This window comes from Hylobates moloch, unplaced genomic scaffold (genome assembly GCF_009828535.3).
Source record: "Hylobates moloch isolate HMO894 unplaced genomic scaffold, HMol_V3 SCAFFOLD_14, whole genome shotgun sequence".
NCBI lineage: Eukaryota > Metazoa > Chordata > Mammalia > Primates > Hylobatidae > Hylobates > Hylobates moloch.
The window spans coordinates 38,412,967-38,433,175 of NW_026652289.1; the positions used below are offsets into that span (position 1 = coordinate 38,412,967).

The 20,209-nt window shown below is 38.3% G+C and overlaps 1 protein-coding gene across 1 annotated transcript in view; it reads right to left on the reverse strand.

Annotated features, from left to right (window-relative positions):
* Nucleotides 1-3,371: 3,371 nt before the first annotated feature.
* MCTP2 (multiple C2 and transmembrane domain containing 2) overlaps nucleotides 3,372-20,209 on the reverse strand; it is a 258,431-nt gene continuing 241,593 nt past the window's right edge. The window contains 3 exon segments of the mRNA XM_032175198.2: nucleotides 3,372-4,596; nucleotides 6,767-6,864; nucleotides 13,071-13,180. Coding sequence (XP_032031089.1) covers nucleotides 4,528-4,596; nucleotides 6,767-6,864; nucleotides 13,071-13,180 — 277 coding nt within the window. The 3' untranslated portion in view covers nucleotides 3,372-4,527.

The following is a 20,209-nucleotide window of genomic DNA, read 5'->3' on the forward strand; positions in this document are numbered from 1 at the left end:
TTAGTTTGCTAAGGATAATGGCCTCCAGCTGTATCCATGTTCCTGCAAACAACATGATCTCATTCTTTTTTGTGGCTGCATAGTATTCCATGGTGTACATCTACCACATTTTCTTTATCCATTCTATCAATGATGGGCATTTAGATTGATCCAGTGTATTTGCTACTGTAGTGTTGCAGTGAACATGTGTGTGCATGTGTTTTTATAGTAGAACAATTTATATTCCTTTGGGTACATACCCAGTTATGGGATTGCTGCGTCAAATGGTATTTCTGTCTTTAGGTTTTTGAGGAAACACCCACCCTGTCTTCCACAGTGGTTGAACTAATTTACACTCCAACCAACAATGTATAAGTGCAGAACATAGTTTTAAATAATGGATATGGCTAACTCCATCTCATGCCCATGAAGAATTTTTTGCAGCTAATAGGGTTACACTGAGGTCATGACACATCTGTTTTCTTACTAAAATAATCCCAAATATCTCCTTTCATTCCAAATTCCAGCCCTCCCTCTCCTTTCTTCTCCACAGTGGAATTTTTCAAGGGTTACCTCCACTCAGAGGCTCCATATTTTCACATCCACTCACTTCTCAACCCAACGTGGTTTCCGTCTCTACCATTCCACTGAAATGGCTTGTTGCCAGGGTGCTTCCAAACTGTCACACCATTAAGGTCATGATTCTGTACTTATGTGATCTCAGTGGCATTTGATATTATTGACCACATCAGCTTTCTTGAAGTATGCTCTGCCATTGAATTCTAGGACAGTCCATGCTTACTGTTTTTCTCTTCTGTATTTACCCGTTTCTATTTACACTCTTAACTGACTTGCCTTTATATACACGACATTGACTGTTGAGTTCTTCAAGGTTTAATTAATTTCTTGAAGCATTTAGTTTCAATCACTTCGATACGCAATGTTTGCCTTTAACTTGTGTACATCTCAAGTACAGTGTGTTACTTCTCTGAGAACCATATATTCCATTATCTTGCTGACATTCCCATTTGGATGCTTTTCAGGCACCTGCGATTCGGCGCTAAAACTGGCCTCCTGTGGTCCTCTCACAGCAGTTCTTACAGTTCTCTCCCTTAGTGAAAGGTAACACCATCTTCCTAGACCTGGAGGCAGGATGACTGAGAGCCATCCTTGACTCTACTCTCCCTCATCCCATAGTCCAGCAATCGTTAAGTCCTGCTCCCTTTATCTCTTCACCATCTCTCAATTCTACTTATTTTTTTTTCCAGTGCCACTATTTGAAAGTCCAGGGTGTTATTCATTTATCAGGAGTACTACAAAAGCCTAACATTAATAACTCGTCTCTAAACTTTGAAAATTGCTAGGCTATCCATTGCAGCCAGAATATTTTTCAGACTTAAATCTGAGCATGGCATGCTGTTGCTTGAAAGTATCTGTTTAATGTCTGGCTTTACCAAGGGAATGCAGTCTGTTTTGTTCAGGAAAATTATCAGCGTTCAATATAGACTTGTTAAATGATAATTTACAAGTAAAGAAAAAAGAATCAAAAGATTGTTTTACCACCTAGAAATAAACATTATATTTTTCCTCTGATATGTAGGTAAGAACTTCAAATATAAGACATAATTTAAAAGTTTATAATTGACATAGCCAGGGATTATAAATAATATCACACAAAATCAGCTCTTAATACAAGAAATTAATCTCCAGGATAGATCATACTAATCTATCCAATCCAGCCCTCTGTTCTGAAAGCAGCACGTGAAAAGGCAGAGAAAGACAAATAATCTCTACGACCTGGCCTGTTAAACATGTATTTATTTAATGAGTAACTATTAGGTGCTAGCTGTAATGGGCTATTCAGTGGAGAACAGTGGTCAAAGCCTCTCAGGATGTATGGCAGATGCCAGAAAGATATGAAAGACGTGAGGGTACAAAAAAGGAAATTGGAGTCACATCCAGCCACAGGACTAAGTTTTTTTGGGGCAGGAGACTTGGAAGTGTTGAAGGAGAGTAGAATCTATTCAGAAAGAAATTGGGGGCAGGTCCCTCCAGTCTGAATGAAGATTAACTAGGCATAATGTAACTGGCATCATGGCCGTGACATCTGAGAGGTTATGAAGGCCTCCACTTGGGTGGTGGAAATCAGAACAGAAGTGGTTAACGCATTGACACTGGACCTACCAGGCTTTATGGGTTGGGAGACGAGGACAACAGCACGAGGAACAACAAAAAAAGAGGATGACCGAGAAATTCCGAGCCCAGAAAATGCCAGTCCCGGTAAGGGAAATAAGGAAGCTGGAAGGAGATTATGAGGGTTGGGGTTCTGAAGACAGGGAGAGACGGATGCTGTTTAGTTTCTGACTTGCTGAGGTGTAGATGCCTGTAAGATAGAGAGACAGGGCTAGAAATGGGAGGATAAAGTTTGAGAAAAGAACCAGGAAAACTTGGCAGGACTTCAACATCCCTACTTAATTATCATACTGTGAATCCATAATTCATAAATTTTATCAAAAGCATTCTGGAGTCTTTCCTAAAAGTTTTTGACAATTGTATAAATCTTAACATGTCACTTACAACTAACATTCCTTTCTAACATCCAATGTCTACTTAATCAACTAACAATTGTTTTCTATATACAGTTTATTCAAGGTTGATTCGGTCCTGCTCTTACATCCCAGCTGGTGTTTGGGTCCTAAACTTAACACTGAGAATTTCAATCGGGCTATAGAGGAAACAAGTCTAACTAATGATGCCTTCTTGTCGGGCAAATAATTTCATTTTGAAATTCTATAGCAAAAGAAGAACAATAAAGTATTGGTTCCACTTTTAAATAAATAAGGGTTTATTTTGCTGCTGAAAGTTTTCATTCAAATGACTGATCAGATCTCACATGTCTGTTTAAAACTGTCTGACTTAGGTCATTACAAAATGACAGACTATGATAAACTAGATGATAGTTAGAAGCACGACAATGAGGCATTGTTTACACAGAAGATTGAGTAACTGGTTTAACAAAAGAGGTTCTTGGGTATCTATTGTATGTACAACTACGAGATTTACTGGAGCTTTTATAATTTCTGCAAGGCTGTTTTCCAGCCAGCTTCATTAACTTGAAGTAAATCAAATCATGCAGAATTCTGGCTCAGCCAGAAAGCAACCCAGTGAGATACAACATGAAGAAAAACAGACACGGGATGATAAGATTTAGAATCTTTGGCATTTTTCGTAAACATTTTGTTTGAAGATTATTAAATTACAACCCAGAGACAAAAAAAAAAATAGTAAACTCACTATTAAATGAGATCTTTTTACGTTAACTTTTTTTTATAATACATACATATATAAAAACTGCACAAAGTATGTGTCAACAAAATACAGTCTTTAAAACTTAAATATCATTTAAAGAGACTTCATTGCATACATTTTATATATGCACTAAGTCAGGATTTTTACATGGCAGGGAAATACTGTGGAATGATGAGGTCTACAGGAGACAGATGCTATCAAAGGAGGACTCTGGGGTGGTATTTTCTAGAAATGGGGTTCTGAAATAAATTTTTATTGTAGGTAGCTTATTTTACTTCTAAGAGGAACAAAAGATACATTTGGGCAGCCAAAGTATTTCTACTTCCTGCTTAAAACATTCAGGCAAATGAAATGATTATAATAATTAGGTAAGCAGCCTTATTAGTCTCTCGGTCTTCAGTTTCTCATCTTTCTAAATACCTAGAGAATTCACTCATTTCTCCCCTACCCCCACCTGCCTTTCTGAAATTATATGTTGACATTTTGTAATATTTTGAAAATAAGCAAAAAGTAAAGTCAGAAGAAGTGGCATCAGAAGGCAACCGAATACTTTCATGGAACCCTCATTTTTCAAGTGAGTGGTCTCTAGGGACCTTCCTGGGACATCCATTGCCAGCAATGGGCCATGCTGCAGGCTGGCATCCAGCGCCGAGAGGTTCCCCAAAAATTCACACACATATCCTTAATAATCATGGCTGAAAGACCTCTAAAGGTTTGAGCGAATTCTGGTAATTATTAAAAATGCCTTTTAATAATATACAATATTTGGACAGATGATGGCTACCAAAGACTTGTTGACTCTGAGAAGAGACTTACGCCCATGAACAATAATCTGAAAGGAGTGTGGGGCTGGGGAGTGGAAATAACTGAATCTTAATGAGACTCTGTTGGAGGTGTGAAAACAAGTTCAAAGTCACTCTTGAATCCAAGTGGGCTCCTGGCTGTTCTCAAGGAAGGTGGTGTTCAGATCCATGGCAGCCTTGGAATGGATGTTAGTCTTTCACAGTCTCAGGATTGTTGCTTTTTGCTGGGCTGACCCTATGCAACTAGCACACCCATGCATGGGGGTGTGTGCACATGTGTGTATGTCTGTGTACGTGAAGGAGGAGGAAGAATACAGAGGGTGCCACAGGGCATGCATTTCAGAAGGACACCTTGGGTACCACTGAAACAGCCATAACATTGGTCTACTCAACCAAACACAATATTGGGTGCTGCTGTCCAAAGTCGGTGTGTGCCCTAGAGAGCGCTGCGTTTCTTCCGCAGGGGGCTGTGGCTGCTGCAGAGTTTCAATTCCGCGTACTGCACCTGTGAAAACAAACAGCCGTGATGCTGGCGGTTAGGTAACCCTAGCTCACCGCAGTGTGTGCTAATGGCTCCCCAAGGACAACCCAAGGCAAAGGAAGGAAGGTTCAAAAGTAATGAATCATTTTCTAAACACAGGAACATGGAGGGATTAATTGCAGGAAGGATTTGAGAAGTCATGCATCATTTCTTGAAACCAAAATATTAAAAGCAGATTTTTCTAATGAGATGCATGGGTTTCTACCTTCTCTGGGCACTGCTAGATGATGTTCGTTTTGTGTGTGCCGGTTTTCAACCATAAGTAAGCTTAATAACTGCCTCTTGGGAATGTTTATCTTAGTATATGATACAGCAACTTACTGAGGATTATTCATTTAAAAATATCTAAAATCTTGGGGAAAACATCTCGGAAAATTATATACATTTACTTTGCCTGAGAGGAAAAAATGCTGAAATTGATACTGGACCCCAGACTTTTATATAGATTTCTCTTAGAAATTAATTTCATTTGCAATGTAATGACTAAAACATCTGTGATAAATATGAGTACTTGGGAGTCCCCAGTGGCAAACTGTCACTGTGTTATTAGAAAGCGCCCTTGGCGATACACGGAGGATCTTACTAGCATACTGTATATCTTCCTGGAATGCTCTTTTGTTGCATCTGTCTGTGTTCATGCCATCTCCAACTGGAATGGCCACTTTGAGGGCTAGTGCCTGGACTCTGCACAGAGAATCCTTGGGGGCTTTATGGAAATTTCTATTCTTCAAGGATACAGCGTGAACTCACACTGCGACCCAAGTGATGGTATGCTGCAAACATTGCTTTGGTGTGTGGGCTTTGATAGGCTGCTGGTGGAATGGCTTTATTTAAAATATTGTATTACAGACCACATGTGCTCCCTATTTTTAGCATTTGTGCCAAATTCCCCAAGGACATTATGCCTGATCACAGAAGTCAGGCTGTACTTTGTCAGAGGCAGATAAATGAAGAAAACACCCCATTCCTTCTGGTGTTTCACGAAGGTGCCCTAAGGGAGCAGAGGATGACATACCTGTCAATCTTCAATGCAAAACAAACAGGGGCCAGGTTATTATTTTTTAATTAAGTAATACAAATGTTAAAGAGTAAATTCATCTCTATAGAATGTGTTTTCACAGCTAATTATGAAATGAAGTTTAAAGAAAGATAGCATCACAGAGTCCATTTTAATTTCTAGAACTCAGAATGAAGGGGAAAGAAACTCTAAGGCCTTTCCGCCCCAGATCTTTGCAATCCTCCCTGAGCTGCCAGGGAACCAATTATGCTACAGTGGCTCAAATACGAAAATCGATATTTGATTTGGGATTCTCTGAGATATTAAAGGACTGTGTCTTTGATCATCTTGATGATATTTCACGCCATGGTCTCCCCATCTACCTATTCAGTGATCTCTATTCTCCATTAGAGAAATTGCCGCCTGCCCTCCTTCCTCTGGATTTATAGCAGGCTGATCCACAGGGGCCAGGATTGAGCTACTCTACATGACTTTCTAGTATTGTTACCTTCGTTAATCTCTGTGTATCCACAGAAACAGGACGCTGCTGGACTAAGTGACCATTATCTGTGAATAATACTTCCGATTGATCTCACGTTATTTCACACTGCCTCTGCCTCTTTGTGTATTACAGGAGATGGGGGCTGCATCCTCAGCATCCCTAAGTCTTCAGAGGGAAGAGGATGGAAGGGAGGCCCAGGAGATAAATCAGGGCAAATGAGAATAAAAAGAATAATCCTCTTGTCCCCTACTTCCCCTAAAATGCTTGCCACCCGGAAGAAGAAAATAAGCAACACTCCCTGGCTTTGGATCTCATGCAATTCTACTCACTGAGCCCATCTTATCCTCTTTAGGGAGGCAAGCAATCGGAAGGGGACAAGCATCAGTGCACAGTAGCCACACAGTGTGAGTTCCAGATCATACTTAAGCAGCTCTTTGTCAAAACAATTTCCCCCAATCACCTCATGCTTTGGACGAAGATTTTTCTGCCACTTCCCTGCAAGCCAGGCCTCTTTAAGGATTTTCTGGTTCCTTATCTCAATTACTCACACAAGCAAAGCCTTGTGCGCCTCTGGCTCCAGGGCTGGCCAGATTTCAGGTTGGGGCCACTGTTGGTGGTGACCATTCGTTACATACCTTTTGAACATCAGACGGTACCCTAGAGAGGAAGTCTAGTAGCTCGTTATTGTCGATGGAATAGGGATTTCGAAGCTTCTTAGTAAATTTATTTATGCCTGAAAAATAGAAACACAGGAGATCTCTTTATCTATCTATCTATCTATCTATCTATCTATCTATCTATCTATCTATCTATCTAATCTATCTATCTATCTATCTATCTTCAAAAACTTGCCTGACTCGGGGAAGAGGGGATATTCACAAGTAAAAATTAGTGTGAAAACAATTACCAGACCTCAAGTCAAGCACATGTTGCTGTCATGTGGAATCATTCACAAATGCCTTTTCCTGAAGGCAGGAAGCAGGGGCTGGTGAAGAGGGGCTCTGCCTTCTTCAGCTGTGAAAATCCCATTACAATCCCAGCAGCAGAGCGACAGAAACACACGCTCAAACTGGGGAGCACGTTGGCTTTTTTGGAATACGCTGATTAACAGCCGCCTCTGCTATGAAAACAAATGTCCCAGATGGGAAAAGGGCTTCATTAGCCCAAACAAGTCCCTGCTTGGAGGCTCTGGACCAAACGTAGCAGTGGGAGGTAGAGGGTGGGAGTTGTTTTTTTGTTGTTACAAAGAAAACTGCAGTCATCCATCTTTCCCCACCTCCAACTCATTTTCACAGGTTTCTCTCCTCTCACAGCAGAACAGAACCTGACATGTTGATTGTACTTTGATGCTGCAGGAAACTGTGAAAAGTTATTATTGGAAAATTATCTTACTATGGTTGCTAACTTAATTTATGGATCACAACGTCGGCGCGTGGGTCTGTCTGGGCAATGGAGAACATGCTAATTTAGGACAAGGATAATTAGAAACGGGTTCAACGTTTAAGATGTCAACATCCTACAGACCGTCCCTCTTTGGTGGCTGCACCTCGGGTTCCCGCGCATATCCGGGACACGCTCTGCCCCTGGTTTACTCTTTAGAGGGGAGTTCCTCTCAACCACGTTTTGTCTCCTACTCTGCTCTTTGGAGCTGCTTTGACTATATCCGGAGCTCATAAGCCGTAGTCTTTTCACCAAATGTCAACCCGTTTTTCATGTTGAGTTTTAGAAGCAGAAAGACTAGGTGGCCTTCTGAAGTTTTGCCACAGGGTGCTTGTTTAACAAGGATCATCTCTGAAGGGCTGTCAGTCCCAATGATGCTGAATGAATTCTCAGCTTCGTCGTACTCTGAATGGCTCCTACTCAGAAGTCAAGGTAACATTTAACTGTTCAGTAGTCCCCAACACACAAAGGGTTTGATTTTTTCTGTTGTTGTTCATTAAATATTATTTTGCTTTCATCTGAGGACTAGGCTTCCTGCATGGCATTATACCCGACACAATGCCAGCCTCCAGTTATTTCTTTGGAGGGTCAGATTTACATCTGCTTTGCAAATGGGAGCCAGCCATTGTGCCCGAGTAAATGGTGGCTTGGCGGTTGGGCTGGTGAAGGTTCCTAGCAAATGATCGCCTTTCCCTCAAGTCAAAGCTGCACTCTGCCTTTTTTCCCTCTACCCCCACAGCAAGCTTCACGTTTCTAGCTAAAATTTCCCCCAGTGTTCCTTTACACTAAAATACTCTCACTGTGTTATTCTAAAGACATTTAATTGTAGCATGGGCTTTTTGGCAAAAGAAAACAGACAAGGCAAAATGATGAAGGGAGACAAAGACGTATTGAGAACAGATATATCTTCTATTGTTAATTATATATGGTGTGCGCATCTGGAGTCTTTACAATGAACGGCAAGGCAGGGATAATATCACAGCTGATCAAAACACTGCATTCTTAGTCACTGAGAAGATTATAAACCTGCACAGTAGCTCAAATGCACCAATAAGGGCAAAAGTATTCCACAATGCACTGAGACTATCTATCTTTGAAAAAAAAAACAACTTAGAATAAAAATTAGAGGGCACTCAGATTGCATGTTTCAAACGCACACCTTATTTATGAAGGTGTCCAGGATCAAATGTTTCAATAATTTTGCCCTATTAACAACTCTGTGAGACTGATTGTCAACAGGAAATCATAGACTCCTTGGTTACTTTTAAGAGACAGGGTTTTGCCATGTTGGTCAGGCTGGTCTTGAACTCCTGACCTCAGGTGATCCACCCACCTCAGCCTCCCAAAGTGCCGGGATTACAGGCGTGAGCCACCACACCCAGCCACCTTGGTCATTCTTTAAGGGACAAGAAAAAAAAGGTTATGATGTAGGAATACCTGGGCCCCCGTTCTGGCTTCATCACGTATTAGCTGTGTGATTTTAGAAAAATCACGTAACCTTCCTGTACCTCACATTTCTTAAGTTAATATTTGAATAATAAAGACCTCCTCGTAGAGTTTCTTGGGTAGATGGGAGAATCACATCGAGCAGTAAGGGCAAAATGATACTGTAGTCTGAAATTCTACAACAATGCAGAGGGCTCCCATCATTACTGTACATGCAAACAAGCTAAGGAGACGAAGTGAGGATGGAAAAGAGCCTTTAATACTATTAAAGCCAACTAAATTGTGGCTTCATCTATTTATTAGCATGCTAAACATACCTTAGATATTTTTTAACCTAAATAGTACAGATGGAGGGGTATATCTGTTGTAAAATTACTTTTAGCAAAAGAAAAGAAAAGAAAAACAGAAAAAAAGCAAGTGGGATAAGATACTGAAGAATAACATTTTGTGGGGAAAGATGCTATCATGTACTGGTCCTGGATCATAGACTGAACTGATCAGTGGGGTGGAATGTGGAATGAGCCCTACAGTTTAAAAAAAAATCACTTGGAGAAAATCAGAAGAGATGGAAAAATTGCATGGCTGCTTTGCACATTTGGTCACTTGAGAATAACCACTTGAAACACAATTAAAACACCATTTTTCAGATATTTATATGAGTGACCAGCAGGTAGCTCCAACTGTAATAGATTGGTTGGGGTGAGGCAGGGGTTCCTTGCCTGTTCATTTTTCAAATTCTGAGTGTCTTCCATGTAAGAGCTATTGTGCTATCAAATGAAGATACAAACTTACTTAAACGAGGCATAGGTCCTTCTTGCAAAAAGCTAAAAATTTAGCTTAGAGAATTAATATCTACCCTGAAAAAACAGCAGTGGTTTCAACTAGAACTGAAAAAGTATAATTAAAACCTCTACAAATAGAAGGAATATGGGAAATCTCAAAAGGAAACCCACGTGGGATCTAATCCTCAGAAATGCTCTGCCTTCTGGAAATACACACTTCACGTAAGTGACTAAAATTCAGTAGATGATGTTTCCTAAAGAAAACTTCAGATATCCTTAAAATCTCCTTCTCACTTAATTTTCAAAAATCACACTCCTACACAAGAGAGGTCACGGGCCTAACAAAATGTCATCTATGTAGAGCACAGGCATTAAGCTTGCAGGCTCATTCATTCATAAAAATATTTAAGTACTCATTAAAGATCTATTACATAAATGGCTGCACTAAGAATTATAGGGCTAAAGAGGAAATAAAGTATCTCACCTGTCAAAATAATTTTGGTGTGTCCAAAAATATTCCCCATAGCTAGTATAAAATTAGGCTGTTTTATGTGCTTACGTGAAATGATTCTAATACTTACATAAAAATATGACTTGAGGATATAAAATATGGAAATCTAGTATATATAAATTTTTTCCAAAAAATTAAAAACATAGAACAAAACATTTTAGGATATTATTCACCATTTTAGCACTCAATAAAAAATGAATAACTTAGAATAAGAAAGTCTTCTGATCCTTAAAGTTAGAAAAAACACTAAAACTTTAAGACATATACATTTATCTTTGTGAGAAAAAAATTGCTGCAAAGGAGGCAATCATATAAGAAATTTGCAAAATAATGTCCTGCCCTATGCTTGCTAGTAACTAACTTGTCTTAGGATAAGTCCTAACAGAACTGCGGAATATATTCTAGGATGGCATGGCAGTTTTTACACAATGAGAAGAGGCAATAGATCACGTGGTGATTGTCAAGGCTTGTAACTATATTCACTGTGGTAAGCTCTTCAATAAACTATGAGCTCCTGTTTAAAATGTAAAACTGAAGAACCAGACATAGAGTACAGAGCTCATAGAGTTACTAACAGCCAAAGAGAGCATAATAAACTCCATACCATTTAATAGCTTTATCCATAAAATGGAAAATACAACAATATTTCATTAAGTAGATGCAAAAAGTTGTTGTTGGAAAGCTGCCAAGATCTTGGAGGATGAGATCAGATGCCAAAGTGATTTGTATATAGAGAAAGAGGGATTGGAATCTCAAAATTGATGATCAAATGAGAAAATATAGTATTTGTCGTTTTTGTTTTTGTTTTGTATTGTGTTGTTTTGTTTTTTGAGACGGAGTCTCGCTCTGTTGCCCAGGCTGGAGTGCAGTGGCTTGATCTCGGCTCCCTGCAACCTCTACGTCCCGGGTTCAAGTGATTCTCATGCCTTAGCCTCCCAGGTAGCTGGGATTACAGGTGCCTGCCATCATCTTGGCTTATTTTTGTATTTTTAGTAGAAACAGGGTTTCACCATCTTGGCCAGGCTGGTCTCGAACTCCTGACCTCAGGTGATCCGCCTGCCTCTGCCTCCCAAAGTGCTGGGATTACAGGCGTGAGCCACTGCACCCAGCCAATATTAGTCTTCTTTGTGGAAGGAAAGATGCATAGAAACAGACCAAGCGAGCACCAGGATGATGAGGAAATCCAGAAGAAGCAGTGTTTAACAGCTGACCATGGCACTCAACTTACGTGAACTTAAAAGTGAACAAACCACTAGCCAAATGATTGCAATTTTTAATCACATTCTGGTTAGAGTCAGACAATAATCTCAAGATCTATGTTCTAAATGTTATCAGTAAACAAGATAGTAGTACTCATGAAAACATAATTGAAAAATAAGATATCCAGTTGATGTGAATAACATTCAGTATATAAATTATTCAGGAAAATACTTTTTTTTTTCTTCAAAATATGCCTTCTTAATCAGTAGCCCGGAAGAGCTCTATGTTCTTTCTTAAGGACCAATTTGTTATTATTGTTGCCAACTAAACAAAAAATAGCAACAAGAACTAAGCACAGATTAGACTTTCCTCCAAGAATCAGGATCATCAAGTATTAAAATAGATCCCTGAATAGTTTAGAGAATAATTGGATTATACTCTCTCAAAATCCCTAAATCATTCTACTTCTGTAACTGTATGAGCTATTCTGTTTTTCCCAAGAATTTTTCCTATTGCCCAAGTTTGGCTTTTCTTGACAGCAGGATTCTACTTTGTTGGATGCTCTTTGAAAAAGTCTATATTTAATGGTTTTTAGAAAGGTTGTAGCTTTCATCCAGCATTTGCAGGCTCTCAGCTTTTGCTTAAGGATGAATGCATCTCAACACAGTCTCTTCTCTTTGTGATTTCCCCAAACATCTTAACATCTGAAGATCCCTGGAAGTGATGATCATTGAGAACTCAGTGGCAGTCATAGCTAAGTCATGGAAAACCAGGATTGGCAGACCCTTTACGGAGAAGGGCTAACTGCTTCCTCAACGTTTAAGTTATTGCAATTCCCTCTCCTTATATCAACTCAGAGCCCACCCAGGAACAGACACAAATACTCACCAAGCTGCTCGCATTTTGTCCAACCGCTAGTTTGAGTATTAAATCAAGTCATGACATTTATTTCCAGTTTGCCAGTTTTGTTTCTACTTTCTTTTTAAAGCAGCTAAACTTTATATAGGCACACCATTTTTCCCCTGGTAAATAATAACTTCCTCTCTGTTCAGGCACTGGTTAGGTATTCACAGAATGCCCCCTCCCCTCCCTCTCCCTGCTTCTGGATTTAAGAATGGGGTTAGGTGAATTTTTTCCTCCAAGAGAGATGAAGTGTCAGAAGCAATCTGGTAGTGGCCAAATCCACTTTTTATATAGTATCAAGGGCATGATGCAGGTGTTTGCTCACTGTTTGAACAGTGTTTCCTTAAAGTCACCCAGGCACAGCAATATATTATTCAAGAGGATTTATGACTAGGAAAGCCCAAAGGGAAATGGCATGTACAATCACATTTTTATTTGATTGCAATTATGCAAGAGGCCTGTAAATATCTATGCTGATCACTCACGCAACTGCCCTTTCAGGGAGGCCCTGGAAGTTTTTGTTCCCCAAATGCTTTCCTTAATCTCATGTTTAATTGCCAACAAGAGCACATTTAAAGTTAATAGTCGCACTTTAAAAATGAGTAATTGGTTCTTACCTGGAATTGATTGCTAGCAAAAGGATCATGCCAAACTTACCCCAGATTAAAATGATGTACCGCAGTGGAATGAAATACAAAATGATGGTGGCTGCTGCCAGAATCAAACAGGCCAGAGATGAAAGGAAGGGGACCGTCCAGTTAAATGTGCTGTAGACAAACCACATAAATATGATTTCCTCTGATGTTCAACGACTGACACCGAGTCAACTTGTCATGTTTATTTCATGTTCATAGTTATAGAAAATTTTTTTTAAAGTCTATTGGAAAAATTTTTTTAAAAATCTCGAGATGACAGTCTGCCAAAATGATTGGGTACTGGAAAAACATTCTTAAAGAGACAGTCACAAACCAATTGCCATTCAATTTGTCTGTCAGGATATTGGTGACTCTACCTCCCTGGAACCCACTGTTCCTGAGAAGACTTTTGGCTCTCAGAAGTGATTAAAAACTGCAAAGTTACCACGATGGCTCTGCATGGAGATCTTCAAAACTAAGGGTTAGGTCACTTCTAAGTCAACAATTGTCTCTCGATAAACACACGGTTACTAGTAATTATGGTAACCGTTCCTTTACCAGAAAAGGGAGGAGTTTTTTTTTTCTTTTTTGTCTTTTTTTGAGACAGACAGGACCTTGCTCTGTTACCCAGGCTGTAGTGCAGTGATGCAGTCATAGCTCACTGTAGCCTCGACCTCCCAGGCTCAAACGATCCTCCTGCTTTAGCCTCGTCAGTAGCTGGGACAACAGGCAAGAGACACCACAGCCTAATTTTAATTTTGAAAATTTTTGTAGAGCTCTGGCCTCCCTATGTCACCCCAGGCTAGTCTCGAACTCCTGGGGTCAAGCAACTCTCCTGCCTTGACCTCCCAAAGTGCTGGGATTATAGGTGTGAGCCACTGTGCCCCACGGGGAGGATATTATTACATGGCATTGGTGCTTTTGTGTTCACTAATCACTTATATTTAGAATTTCCAGACTTGTTTACACCAGAAATCTAACAGTGACTTGAAATAAATGGGGAAGCATTTGACTATAAATCATCACACCACCATTAATAGATAATGTAGGTGATTATACTATGTATTATTTTCACAGAGCTCCTGGCTCCTTTTGTTGTATCTATTGCCTGCTTTGACTGGCATGGAAATGGAGATCTAGAATATGGGACATGGACTTGGATATATTGTAGAGATTCATGTGCATTCCTAGAGATCGAATGCCCTACTGAGGTGCCTAGAGTATTTCTTCTTGATGGTCTTCATCTTCACATACAGATTTAACTGTAGAGCCTCATTGCCTTGTGCTAGGAATACAGAAAGGTAAAATGTTTTTTATGGGAGACGGGATTTTAGAGGGAATAGCACAAAGTTATTAAGCCAGGCATTGTGCTAACATTATTCACATATTTAGAATGTCATGTTCTCAATAATTCTGCCCCATTTTATAGATGAGCAAATTAAGGCTGACAGATTGTCTAACTTGTATAAATAATCACAATTCTATCAACAGTATAGGAGAACTACAGTAATCTCACCCTCTGGTTAAGACTGAGGCTGGGCGTCGTGGCTCATGTCTGTAATCCCAGCACTTTGGGAGGCCAAGGTGGGCAGATCACCTGAGGTCAGGAGTTCAAGACCAGCCTGGTCAACATGGTGAAATCTCATCTCTACTAAAGTACAAAAATTAGCCGGGGGTGGTGGCGAGCACCTGTAATCTCAGCTACTTGGGAAGCTGAGGCAGGAGAATCACTCGAACCCGGGAAGTGGAGGTTGCAGTGAGCCGAGATTGCATCATTGCACTCCAGCTTGCGCAACAGAGCGACACTCCCTCTCAAAAACAAACAAAAGACTGTTATTGTTTTTAATCTTTGCCTACTATGAGGTAAAATATTATATATATATATATATATGTCTTTAAATTTTTCAATTCTTTAAATTATAAGCAAATTTGAATACCTTTTAATATGCCTATTAGAAATCACAGAGAAACGAAATGACCAACCTTTTTTTTGGCCTGGGGCTATTATTTAGGAAAGTATTTAAGAAAATTGATTTATAAGCAAACTGACTTGGGTTCAAGTTCAAGCTTTACCTCTTCAAGTTAAGTAACTCCCAGAAATTGATTGAATCAATCTGAACCATAGGTTCCAGGCTGGAATAATAATAATACCTGTATCATAGATTCTGCTAGAATTAAAAAGAACTTCCAGAATAGTTAGCTCAGTGTCTGGTACATTGTAAAAACTCAAAAAAAAAGAAATAGTTACTATTTGCTAGTTTTCTCCTGAGCTGTTTTGCTTAACTTTTTCCTCAGTGATTTCCAATATCAGTTTGAATAGTAGAAAAATCAGACATTTGTCATGTTTGTTATATATAACATTTTTGCAGTTTGTTGATTTTGTTTATAATTAACATAAAAATTATAAACTTTCACATGAACAAATTTATCAGTTTTTCCTTGTCAATATCTAGATTTGGCCAGGCTTACCAAAGCCCTCCCCTGATTCAGTGATGTGACTCCACCAACTGATTAATCACTATTTTCCCCCATCTTTATTATGCCATCTTTGTTATTCTGAATTTCTATATTTGCATAGGTCCATTCCCTACTTCTCTATTCCACAGTAGAACTTGTAACAGAACTTTTTGGAGGGCAATTTTACAATATGTGTTGAAATGTTATCTGAACTCCACAACAGATCCAGTTCAGCATGGCCAGAAATTTAACTTGCAACTTTCCTTGCCCAAGGACACAGGGGCAGTACATAAATGTCTTCTCCAGGCTGGTTGGTAATATTTAAATAAACTCAGTAAAATAAATATTGAAAAATCTCAAAATGAAGAAAAATTAATTAGATTTATGCTCTGCAATACTATGCAGCTTAAAAAAAAAAGATGAGAATGCACTAAAAACACTCATACAACCCCCAACCCGCAGGCTCAAAGCTACATACAGTAAAAAACTAAACTGTAGAAATAATGTACATATATAAAATAAGGGAAGACTTTATATTTCATTGGTTGTATTTGATTATTTTTATAATTGATATATTTATAATAAAAGTAACAACTACATCAGGTACAACAAATAACTAAAATAAATAACAGTGGATGGCAGATCCTGGACATAAATCCATAGCTGGGTGGCAACAAAACCCACTCTTTTTTCACCCTGGAAGATTACTTATTAACTTTGTAGCCTATAATGTAAAAATAATTCTGAGGCAGGAGAATGGCGTGAACCCGGGAGGCGGAGCTTGCAGTGAGCCGAGATTGCGCCACTGCACTCCAGCCTGGGCGACAGAGCGAGACTCAAAAAAAAAAAAAAAAAAAAATCCTTTGCAACTTTTGTTAGCTGTATGGCCTTAAGTAATTTACCCCACCACTCTGTGCTTTCGTTTTCCCATCTGTAAAATGGGAGTAATAACTGCATCTACTTTATAGAGCTGGTTAAGGGGATTCCATAAGTTCGTACATATAAATCATTTGTAAAAACATATCACACATAGTCATTTAATAAGCGTTAGCTACCCTCATTTTTCTCACTGTTATTGCACAAAACACACAAAGATGGAAAGAAAGTTATTGATATCAGGTAGAGTTTTAAAAATAATAATAGCTACGAAAATGAATAAAATTACTTTTTAAAAAGGAATATACTTTATCATTCCTTTTCTAGCAATACCATTCCACTTTGAAGAGAAAGTAAAATACTAATCAACAGAAAAAGCCATTACTAGGCTGACATGAAAATAATGCATTGTAAAAATAAAATAAATTGCAAGAACTCTTGGAGGTTAACTAAGCTCCAATGACGATTTTCACTCTAATATTTTCTGCCAAATATTGGGATTTTGAGCTTCTTCCTGTTGTCCGCATGGTACAATGGGAGACTGGGGGCAGAAGGGGAAGCCTAGGAACTTCCCATCGGGAGATTTTAATATGAGACCATTGCATAAAGCTTACATATATATTCAGGGTAAGAATAAGGAAGGAGAGACACATTGTACCATAGAGTGGACATAAATCATGACCTTGGTGCTAAGTGGAGAAATCTGTCATCTGAGTTTATGCTACCAGTGTTGCTTGAAAAGCCTCAAGCAAAAAAATTTAAGAAAGGACCTAGATTGGTAGGCCCTGGGATTGGTAGTATCCCAAGGTGACTTTAACAGTAATCCTCTCCAAGGAAATGCATCATCAACTATGATGTTTGAGTACTCTCCACATGAAAATCCAAGGAATATAAGTGTACACTTAAAAATGCAAACCACAAAAGGACACATGACACCATGAGTAAGAGCCAGCAAAATCTGAAAGCAAAGATTTCAGATATTCAAATCTAATCCAATATATTAAATCATAATGTTTAATATGTTAAAAATCATGTAAGAGACACTTGAAGATCTAATCCAAAAGAAAATGAAAAACAAGAAAAATTGATAAAGTAGAATTTTGAAAAATGAAAACTACAATAATTGAAGTTAGAAACCCAATGAATTAATTGGACAGGATTTTAAACTGCAGAGAACTAAAACAGTCCAAGATTTTCCAAAGAAAGTATTTAGAAGGCATCACAAAGAAGAAAAAGATGGCAGATATCAAAGAGATGTGGAACATAGATTAAGAAGGTTCCTGCACTGACTGGGAAGACATTAAAAGTGACGATATTAGACTGTGGCAAATAATAAAGCTGTTAACTCTAAGATGACAACTAAAAGAATAGCAAGAGTGTTTCAATTCCTAGCAAGTGGAGGAAAGATACAGAAGAAATAAAAAGACATGGAACAAGCAAGTAAACACTACTATTAATAAATTGCAGATTTAAATCTAAATGCAATGATAAGCATCATTAATTTTGCAGGGATTACATGCTACAGTGAAATGACAGTGACGGTGAGATACAAGAGAAACATCTGAAACAAAAAGACAGGTTGAAAGAAAAGTACAGAAAAGGAGAAAAGAAAGGTGAGACAGTAGTCACCCCTTATCTGCAGTTTGGCTTTCTGTGGTTTCAGTTAGTTTGGAGTTCCAAAATTTTTTTTTTTTTTTTTTTTTGGAGACGGAGTCTCACTCTGTTGCCCAGGCTGGAGTGCAGTGGCGCAATCTCGGCTTGCTGCAAGCTCCGCTTCCCGGGTTCACGCCATTCTCCAGCCTCAGCCTCCCGAGTAGCTGGGACTACAGGCGCCCGCCACCACGCCAGGCTAATTTTTTGTATTTTTAGTAGAGACGGGGTTTCACCGTGGTCTCGATCTCCTGAATCCGTGATCCGCCCACCTCAGCCTCCCAAAGTGCTGGGATTACAAGCATGAGCCACCACGCCCAGCCAAAATGTTACATACAATAAGATATCTTAAAAGAGAGGGGAACACCACATTCACATAACTTTTATTACATTATCTTACCATAATTGTTCTATTTCATTATTATTGTTAATCTGTTACTGTACTTAATTGATAAAGTTTACTTTATCATAGGTCACGCACGTATAGGAAAAAGCATAGTATATACAGAGATCAGTACTATCCATGATTTCATACAGCCACTGGGGGTCTGAGAATATATCCCCCATGGATAATAGGGGACTACTGTATAGCCATACCAATATTGGTCAACAAGGTATTTAGGAAAAAACTGTATTAGCAAGAAATAGGTTGCTTCACATTAATGCTCCAATCAACCAAGAAAATATAATAATTTAAAAATCTATAAATAACATACCTTCAAAATACAGAAAGCAAAAATGGACAAAATTCAAGGGAGGATTAGACAAATGTACAATAGTGAAGTTTAAACACATCTAAGTAATTGATAGAACAAGCCAAACAAAAACAAATCAGTACAAATATAAAAGGCTTGAATACAATGAGCAAATTTAATCTAATGAATATAGAGAACAATGTATCCGATGATCTACTTTTCAAACTCACATGGAAAATTGACAAACGTAGTCCATTGCTGGATCAATATTTTCTAACCATAAAGCAATTAAGCTAGAAATCAGAAACGAAAAGGTAACTAGAAAATCTCCATATACTTGGAAATTTAGCAATACATATCTTAGCCAAGGAAGAAATCAAAATAGAAACCAGAAAATGGCTTTAACTAAATTTGAATGATAATGAGAATATTACATGCCAAAATGTTTGGCATGGAGCTAGAGTTGTGTTTACAGGAAATTGCAGAGTCTTAAAATGTTTATGTTAAGAAAGAAGAAAGATTGAAAATAAGTGATCTAATTATCCATCTTAAAGAGTTAGAAAAATATAAGAGTAGTAATTAATGAAAAAACAAGCAGGAAATAGAGAAGATTAGCAAAGGCAAATGGTGCTTATTTCTGAAGACTAATATAATTGATAAATCCCTGTCAAGAAGAAAGAAGATAACAATATCAAGCACAGAAGAGTAGATAATGCAACAGTCTTACTGACATTAAATAAGAGGATGTTATAAACAACCTTAAATCAACAAGTAGGAAATTTATATGAAAGGGATAAACTCTTTGAAAATTACAATTTATAGAAACAGAGATGAGAAATAATAGAATGGCTGACTATATATGTATGTATGTAACATAAACATAATATTTCATCCAAAATCATCTCCAAAGGAAAACTTCAGGCCTGGATGCTTCAACAGCTTAATTCTATAAATCTTAAAGGAAGTAATGATATCAGACTCCCATAAACTCTTCCAGAAAAAAGACAGAGAACCTACCTGACCTTGTATTATGAGTTTAGAATAACCTTCTAGCCACAAGAAAATTTCGAGAACAGAAAATAAGTCAATCTCACTGATGATCATAACTGCAAAAATCCTAAGCAAGAACAAGTAAATAAAATCCAGCCAGATATAAAGGGACTACAGAACAACAATGTTGGGTTTATTCCAAGAATGTAAGATCGGTTTACCCTTTGAAAACCAATCAAAATAATTCACCACATAAACCAAAATAAAGCAGAAAAATAACATCATTTCAATGAATGCAGGTGAAAACGTTAGGGAAAGCTCAACTCATGTTCAAAATAAAAACTCATAGCAAACTAGGAATAAAAAGGGAACTTCCTTTATCTGATAAAGCATATTTACAATAACCTACAGCAAACATTCTTGAGGGTGAAACGTTGAAAGCTTTCCCTCTGAGATCCCATGAGAAGCGAATGCCTCAAAATACCAATTCTAA